The sequence below is a fragment of the Ochotona curzoniae genome, unplaced genomic scaffold, assembly GCF_017591425.1.
Source record: "Ochotona curzoniae isolate NIBS_2020 unplaced genomic scaffold, NIBS_Ocur_1.0 patch435, whole genome shotgun sequence".
Lineage (NCBI taxonomy): Eukaryota > Metazoa > Chordata > Mammalia > Lagomorpha > Ochotonidae > Ochotona > Ochotona curzoniae.
Window position 1 is genome coordinate 1 of NW_024467012.1, and position 8,986 is coordinate 8,986.

Here is an 8,986-nt window from a genome sequence, read left to right on the forward strand (position 1 = left end):
TGGTCAGACTCACCTATTCCGAGTGTCCTGATGAACACTACGTTATTTGCTCCACTTTCCACTGACTGGAATCTTCTCAGCCTCATCTCCGTAGATGCCTTAAGGTCACCAACTTCTTTCTTCAGAGCAGCCTCTGCGTCATCGTCATCTCCCTCACTGCCAGAGGGTTGTGGATCCTTGTCTATAAACTGTTTGCACAAAACTAATGAGAAATGACCCAACAGCTCATATTTCAACACTATCATTAGCTACTTATATGAAACTCCCAGAGGCAGAAGGCTCAGCTCTGACTATAAAGCTTTTTACTAATAGACTGCTACACCACTCCCTTCAACAGCAGGTGGGAGCTTCCTCAGACTTTCATGCACATAATTGGAAACTGTTCTCAGGCACATCAGCAGAAGTACTGTGACAGTCTGGGAAAGACAGAAATGAGCTCGCCAACTGAATTATTTCAGGACTGGCCTTAATACCACACCTAGGCATCTGTGCTGGATGTATGACAACCTCTTTCTGGTGAGATCAGACTGACTATAATAATTACACATTTATGGAGCTTTCTTTACACCCTATGACGCACGAGGATACTTCACAAGGCTTGTAGAAAACGGAATAAAGCTGGATTACATAACTCTGCTTCACAAAAATTGTAAAATCCATGCATATACGAAGCGTTCAAAATTGGGGGAAAATGTCTATTTTAAAATCACTGTACACATGAATTTCAAAAAAACTTTTTAAAAAAGATTTATTAATTTTTTCATTGGAAAGTCAGATATACAGAGGAAGAGAGACAGAGAGGAAGCTCTTCCGTATGCTTATTCACTCCCCAATGGCAAGAGCTGAGATGATCCAAAGCCAGGAGCTTCTTCCAGGTCTCGCACACCCGTACAGGGTTCCCAGGCTTTGTGTGGTCTTCGACAGCTTTCCCAGGCCACAGGCAGGGAGCTGGACGGGAAGCGGGGCTGCTGGGATTAGAACCGACGCCCGTACAGGATCCCGGCGCATTCAAGGAGAGGATTTTGGCTACTAGGCCACCATGCCGGGCCCAAAAGGGGCCTACTTTTTAAGATGTATCTTTATGTGTATTTCAAATGTAACTGGAACTGCCACTGAAGCCACTGTGACAGCAGCTGGACACACAGACACACACACTGTAAGAGCCAAGTTTATATGAGACTGGTTAGAAGCAGTATTTCCTAAAGAGCTTCGGCACATCCCCCATCCGCAGGAAGCAAACAGTAAATGGGCAGTCCAACTGAGTGAGAGCGAAAGTGAAGTTCAGAGGCAAAGGCTTTGAGCCCAAGAGCCAGACTGTACCAGGCCACATGCCTACACTGCAGGCCCCTGCACACACCAGAGGCCACAATTACACACCACACACGGCTGGTCGGACACACACGCGATGCCACGCGGACACACGGGAGGCCCCGTGGACACACGGCAGGCCCCGCGGACACGGCAGGCCACGCGGACACACGGGAGGCCCCGCGGACACACGGCAGGCCCCGCGGATACACGCGAGGCCACGTGGACCCACGGGAGGCCACGCGGACACACGGCAGGCCCCGCGGACACACGGGAGGCCAGGCTTCCCACTCGCGGCGCGCAGGCGTGGAGAGCAGCTCGGCCTTCCAGCGCTTCCTCCGCCCACCCGCGCCCCGGGGGCCGGTACCTTTTCTGGCCCATACATGTCGTCGCCGTACTCGTTGAGCAGGCTGTAGGCCTCCTCCACGCACTTGCGCTCGTTCATGTTGCACGTGATGAGGATGCCCTGTAACCCGGGCTCTAACTGCCTGGGCCCGCCGCCGTCGCAGCGCCGAGCTCGTTTGGCCTGCACGTACTGGGCCCTATTTTTGCGCTTCCCCCCACCAGCCTGGGCGGGTTGTTGGGCGCAGTCGGCCATAGTGCCACTCAGCTGAGGTGAGACCAACGTCTCCTCACGGCGAACAGCGTCTTCTCCGTCGCTGACCTGTTACGTCAGAAGAGCGCGCCGGCCCACCCGAACCCGCCGCCAAGGCCCTCTGTGCGGCGCGGGGTCCTAAAGCCGGCCGGCGGGCCGCATAAGGTGGACGCAAGGCTCGCCTCTTCCCTGCTCCTCGCGGTGACTGGCAGGCTTGGCTGTGCCGCGCGGACGCAACCGGCAGAGTCTGGACCCGTTGCATATAGATCTTGCTGGAGAGCAACCGTTTCGTATATTCTTTCTTGTTCATGCTTTCCGTTCTGGAGCACCTATGTGTGCCGCTCAGAGCTGGGGCCATTCGCCGAGCAAGACACTACTGATTGCCTTTATTTTTCTATATTTTAAAGATTAATTTATTTTTACTGGAAAAGCAAATCCATAGAAAGAAGAGGAGACAGAGGCAATGATCTTCCATCCGTTGGTTCACTCCCCAGATGGCCAAAACAGCACGAGCTGAGCTGATTCGAAGCTAGGAGCCAGGAGACTTCCCTTGTCCTCCCACACGGATGCAGGATTCCAAGGCTTTGGGCCATCCTCCACTGCTTTCCCACAGAGGAGGGAACTGGATGGGAAGTGGAGCAGCCGGTACAGAAAGCAGCGTCCATCTAGGATGCTGGTGCTTGGAGCTGGAGGACTTGCTTGTTAATCTATTGTACCAGCCCCCAGTGATTGCCTGTCAGACCAGTGGGCCTTAAAATCACCCTACTTGTTTGTTCCTTGGAAATCTGTATTCAGTAGACTTTATTCTAGTGCTCTTGTGCACGACTCCAGATGCACAAGAAAAATAGGACAGATAAAAGAGCCAGGAGCTTTTTCTGGGTATCCGACACGGGTGTAGGGTTCTGAGGCTTTGGATCATCCTCTATTATTTTTGCCAGGCCACAAGCAGAGAGCTGGATGGGAAGTGGAGCAGCCAGGACATCAACCAGCACCCATATGGGATCCCATTAGGTTACCGCGTTAGGCCCTAAGTTTTTTTTCCCTACTAGATTCTTTTGCTTTGGTCAGTACAATTAAGATCAGAGTTCTGGATAATAAAATGTTAACTTATCAACATTCCATGGTGTAGCCTAAGGTAAATGGAAAATGTTCACATCCTCTCAGAGTGCCCTAATTATAGAAGTGATATTTTTTCTCTTGGAAGTGATTTCTTAAGCAACAATTTGAAGAAAGTAGTTTATTTAGTTTGTTTATCTTCCCCTCTGTCTCTCCTCCTCTCTGTGTATCTGACTTTGTAATAAATAAGTAAATAAATAAATTTTAAAAAGATTATTGCCTTTAAGAAGGCAACCAGAAGGGATTTTTTTAAGATTTATTTTTTTACTGCAAAGTCAGATACACAGAGAAGATCTTCTGTATCATGATTCACTCCCCAATAGACCACAACGGCCGGTGCTGTGCTGATCCAAAGCCAGGAGCCAAGAGCTTCTTCTGGGTCTCCCATGAAGGTGCAGGGTCCCAAGACTTTGGGCCATCCTCAACTGCTTTTCCAGGCCACAAGCAGGGAGCTGGATGGGAAGCGAGGCTGCTGAGATTAAAACTGGTGCCCATATGGGATGCCAGAGCATTCAAGGTGACGACTTTAGCCACTAGGCTGCTGTGCCAGGTGCAGGAAATTAAAAAAAAATAATAACATAAAGTACAATAGATAAAAACACATAGCACCAACATGCCTTACCTCCACCGAGCGGTTTTTGTCACATTTTAATGAACGGTATGTAATGTGTTCCATTCGTTGTGTAGCCTTAGCCACATTACTTGCTACACTTGCCCTTTCATCTCACTGACAAACTATGTAAGGGACTCACCCCAAAGTCTCCTTTCCTATTTGAACTTGGGTCTAACTCCAGAGAAGTCACGTTTGGCCTGACTCATGCTGTTATGTGCAGCCTACACAGCTCTCCTAAGTGTCTGATCTCTTGTAGAGACTGAATGAATAAGGGAGGGGAGAAGAGAGAGATATTCTCGTTTACATACCAAATGGTTACAAAAGGCTGAGGCCAGAAGCCAGGAAGTCTCTACAGGTCACTCGTGTGGATGGCCAACATCTGCTGCTTCCAAGGTGAATTACAAGGATGTGTGATAGGAAGAAAAATAGCCAGGGCTAGAACTGGCACTCTGATTACAGTTAAGACCTTAGCATGGGAAGTCTACAAGATATACTGTAAAATGTGGGGAAGAAATCAAAGACATATGTAAAATGAACCAATTCACGGTGGGTTTTTTTGTTTGTTTTGTTTTTAAAGATTTGTTTACTTCAAAAGCAGAGTCACTAAGAGAGAGAAAGAGATTTCCCATCCACTGGTCTACTGCTCAACGGGTTACAATGGCCAGGCAGAAGTCAAGAGCTTCTTCCTGACCTCCCATATGGGTTCAGGGGCCCAAAGCACTTGGACCATCTTCCTCTGCTCTCCAGGCACATTAGCAGGGTGTTGGATTAGAACTGGAGCATCCAGGAAAGGAGCCAACACCTATATGGGACACTGGGATTGCAGGTGGTGGTTTAACCGTCTATACTATAAAATTGCGCCCCCGCAATTCATGTTTTAAAAGGGAACATACATGAGCATATGTAAGGAGTTTTCTAAAAGCTCATGGAAATGTAGATTGTGGAAAAAACTATATACAAATTTCAAAAATATTTCTGCACCAAAATAAACTTTTAATTATATTTGCTACAGCTTTTTAAACGTATTCTAGCATATATATTTGTACACAAATGTGTGTATATGTTTTAATTCCATTATATATCAAAGTGATCATTAGAGGGCCTAGTGTGGTGGCTCAGTGGCTAAAGTCCTCACCTTGAACGCGCTGGGATCCCATGTGGGTGCCGGTTCTGATCCCAGCAGCTCCACTTCCCATAAAGCTCTTTGCTTGTGGCCTGGGAAGGCAGTTGAGGACCAAAGCCTTGGGTCCCTGCACTCACATGTGGGAGACCTGGAAGAAGCTCCTGGCTCCTTACTTTAGATTGCCTCAGCTCTGGCTGTTGCACTCACTTAGGGAGTGAATCATCGGACGGAAGATCTTCCTCTCTGTCTCTCCTCCTCTCTCTCTATATATCTGACTTTCCAATAAAAATAAACAAATTTAAAAAAATCATTAGATAGTTCTACTTTATGCCTTTTCTCCACATTTTTATTCTAAAGTCCAACGCCAAGGATAAGGAGGTATTAAACCTCGGTTCTTTCCTTTACAAACAGAATGGTAAACAAAGATTAAGTGGCACAAATCTCTGCAACTTTGCAAAAAGGTGACTCAACTGGTCCTGCCACTTCTGTCCAAATGCCCCAGCCTTTCCTCAGACGATGTAAGAAGTCTGGGGAGGAGCTAAAGGAGAATAAGGGTTTTTTGTTATTCTTTTGTTTTTTAAATATCCTTTGCTAAAAGGGACATCAAGGTGATCACCCATAAAGATTAGAAATGGCTTAAAGAAGAAATTGGCATCACATTCCCCTCGGAGGAACTGAGCCAGAAAGGGAAGAAGGGACAGATGGCAGGGCAGATAAAGTCAGATAGGTGTAGGGGAGGCCAGCAGAAGACCCACCTACAGTCCAAGACAGGTAATTCCACAGATGTGTGAGTTTCTGGTGGTTTCCAAGTGGAGAATAATGAGAGAGAAAGGTGAGTTAGAGACAGATAAGGACGTGCGCCTCTGTCCCACAGGCTGGAGCAGGAGGAGCCGATGAGTCCAGACAACCTCTCTGCCCATGCAGCTCCCAACACACAAGCCTATGCTGAGGAGAAGGCAAAGGAACAATGTACACTGAGTAGATGAACTTTAAGTGAAAATAACTTGGAAGTTGCGGAATCATCGAAAGTGTCACTAAGGGACAGGAGGGTGTATAGGATTCGGCAATACAGGAAAAGAAAAACGGGGAAAAACAGTTTTGAGCTCAAACTTGTAAAAATGTTATAAATATCCATCCCAACCATCTCCTCACACCCCGGGCTTGTTTTGCAACACGTGGAGATCATGCCTTATTACATTTTAGTAAATAATTCTGTAGCTTTCATTTTAAGCATATGTATATATTAGCCTTGTGAGTTAAAGTGTGACTGGCATTCACAAAGTACTGGACCCACAGCCAGGCTTACTTCTTAGCCTCCTGGAAGTAAGGGTGACCACTGAAACAAAGGCAGAAGTAATGTAAGCTGCCTCTAAGCCCAAACCTACAGCTTACTTACTGTCTCTTTCCCATACCCTAGATCTGTCACTTCTAGTCAGCCAGCTCATTTCAGAGCATCTGCCTAGGGACAGGGGAGCGCCTGGGTTCATCCAGAATCCCTGCTCAGAGGAGTCACCCAGGAAAGGCCATCAAGCAGAAGCATATGTCCCTGTTAGATCGCTGCAGTGGAATTCCAGGTTCTGCTCCCAGCCCAGCTAGTGCGACCTGACACAGGAGATGACAGCAGCCTGCACTCCTGTGGGAGACCTCACCAATTGGTTACAAAATCAGAGGGTTCCATGACCCCTGTGTTTGTTAATTCACTAGCACAGTTTCACAGACCTCAGAAAAACAATATGTCATATTTACTACAGCTTCACCATAAGAGGTAAAACTCAGGACCTATTAACTGAAAAAACACATAGAGAAAGTTCTGGGAGGCAGAGCTTCAGTGCCTTTTCCCACATGGAATCAGGGCTTATCAGGTTATGTGTTCACCACCCAGGCAGTGCCACTGTATTTTTGCTGAAGCTTCATCACACATGATAAATTGGATCTTTGATCACAATTTTCAGGCTCCCTTCCTGCCCACCATGATGGGAAGGGCTTCAATTTCCAACCCTTCAACCATGTAGTTGGTCTTGCCATTTGGAGGTTTCCTGTTGGCATTCATTCAGGTACGATCGAAGAGATCCAGGAACACAAAAAGATGCCTCTCTCACTCAGGAGATTCCAAGGATTTAGAGTGTCCAGGGCTTTGAGCTCCTTTCTGGGACTAGCAAAAAACAGTCATGCATCAGGAAAAATGCGCTCAGCTGGCTCTGTGCTTCTTCCAAAGTATTGTCTAACAAAACAACTGGATTAAGATGAAGTTTTTCTTTCTTTTTTCTTTTTCAGAAAAAGGAGTACTAACACAAGAACTTACACAATGTCAAGTTATTCTCCATTTATAGTCAATGGACAGTTAACAACTAAGCAGAATACTTATTATAATCCCATTGTGAAAGAAAAATCCCTACAAGATGTTAAATTCAGCTAAAGACAAAAATTAAAGTATAGGAAGAATAAATGTCTACAGCCCCAGAGATAGGAGGAAATAAACATGTCAACTGTTTCAACTCAAAGTAGGTATAAATTGACATAGTTTAAATAGAAAAATGACTCTTGTTAGTCACTGAGGTCACCTGCAGAGTGAGCCAGCGAATGGAAGATCTCCTCTGTAAATTTGCCTTTCCAATAAAAATAAATAAAAATTTAAAAATGACTGACTTATCTATTTATGCATTATTTTAAATTTTTTCATTTTTTTCAAGAATATCATTTTTATAACATGCCCTCTTCACTTTTCATTTAACAAATGCCTATTGTGTATTATTTGCTATTTTACTTAACTGAAATTTGGTGGTGAACAAGAACATATAAAGTTCTTATATTCCAGTCCTTAATCTGAAATGGCTGTCAGGGACCTTAAGTACAATATTAACCAGAGATGACTAAATGGAATGTCTCTAATATTCCACCATTAAATTTCTCTAATGACTCAATATAAAAATTTGGTTAATAGATAATCCAGGAGAGAAACAGAAACATCATTTGCTCACTCATTCAAAGTTCATGGTCAAGGCTAGCAAAACAAAAGACAGATTAAAAAGAGAAAGGCACACAGTTTTATTTGCTGCCAGTTTTACATGACACAAGCGCATTCAGAAACAAAGGCCCAAACAAAGAAGTACACTTGTGTACTTTTATGCTTAGGTTTGATAGCTGTGGAGAAGTGTGCACGGACACAGTAGTCTGAGCTAATGGAAATGAATAGCAAAAAATATTAACTGTAGAAAATGTAGCAAGGCTTCTCTGTTCAGATCTTCTCTACATGCCTGTGTCTTTGGAGGTAAGAGATGTTCCTTTTCTCTGGGTCGAGGGAAGGCCCATCTTGAGAGAGATTTGTGATTTACTTTACAGGAGGGGAAGGGAAAGGCGATAGACCCTTTCTGTTTCGGCTGTTTTTGCAAATGGCAGAGTGCACGTGGAAAACTGAGCTCTCTCAGTCACCTAGAAGTAACAGAGAACAGATTCTTCTCCCTCTACACTCAAGTGGCACTGAAGCCTCAGCAGAAAACCCAAACTTCCATGCTTACTTGGCAATCATGAGTAGGTACCCTCCCCTCTCGCTGCCCCAGCAGTGTCAAAGAAAGCTAGTTAAAATTTAAAGCTAAATAAAATCTGTATCTCTTTATATAATACAAAACTGTCTACAGTTCAGTGAAAGGCCATTTTTAATATCATGAACCAGGAAGAATGCCAAGTGAATGAAGAAAGTGATCAAAAGAAATCAACACTAAAATAACAGAGATGTTAGAAATATTTGATAAGGATTTTAAAGGAGCAGGTGCTAGGTGCTATGGCACAGTATGTTAAGCCTCTCATTGTAGTCCCAGCATCCCACAGGTGTGTCAATTCAAGTCCCAGCTGCTCCACTTCCAATCCACCTCCATGCTACTGCACCTGGGAAAGCAGCAGTGGATTAACTCTGCATCCACTTGGGAGACCTGCAAAAAGCTCCAGACTCCTGGCTTCAGATTGGCCCAGCTCTGGCTGTTGTGGCCATCTGGGGAGTAAACCAGCATGTGGGAGGTCTCTTTCTGTTCCTCCTCTCTCTGTAAACTCTGCCTTTCAGATAAAAACAAGAAAAAGAAAAGAAAAAAGAAAATAAACAGCTTCAACTAAGAGCATGTTTTTGAAAATTACAATATAAGCGATATCTTAAAAAGGTTTTAAAGTAGCTGTGCTAAAGATTATGACAATCATAAATACACTTGAAACAAACGAAAAAAGAAAACAAATCTCAGCAAAG

General features: G+C 44.9%; 2 protein-coding genes across 2 annotated transcripts in view; both read right to left on the minus strand.

The window, feature by feature from the left end:
• Positions 1-13: 13 nt before the first annotated feature.
• Positions 14-1,932, minus strand: LOC121167969 (THUMP domain-containing protein 1-like; the record flags this gene model as incomplete). Its single annotated transcript, XM_040997700.1, has 2 exons — positions 1,676-1,932; positions 14-188 (listed from the first exon to the last, which is right to left on the minus strand). Coding segments are annotated over exons 1-2 (406 nt in total), but the record flags the coding sequence as incomplete, so codon positions are not given.
• A 4,617-nt stretch (positions 1,933-6,549) lies between these two features.
• The window catches only part of LOC121167955 (ERI1 exoribonuclease 2-like), a 34,579-nt gene continuing 32,142 nt past the window's right edge, over positions 6,550-8,986 (minus strand). Inside the window, exon 10 of the transcript XR_005885665.1 lies at positions 6,550-6,907. The gene's annotated coding sequence lies outside the window, so the exon portion shown is untranslated. The remainder of the gene's footprint in view (positions 6,908-8,986) is intronic.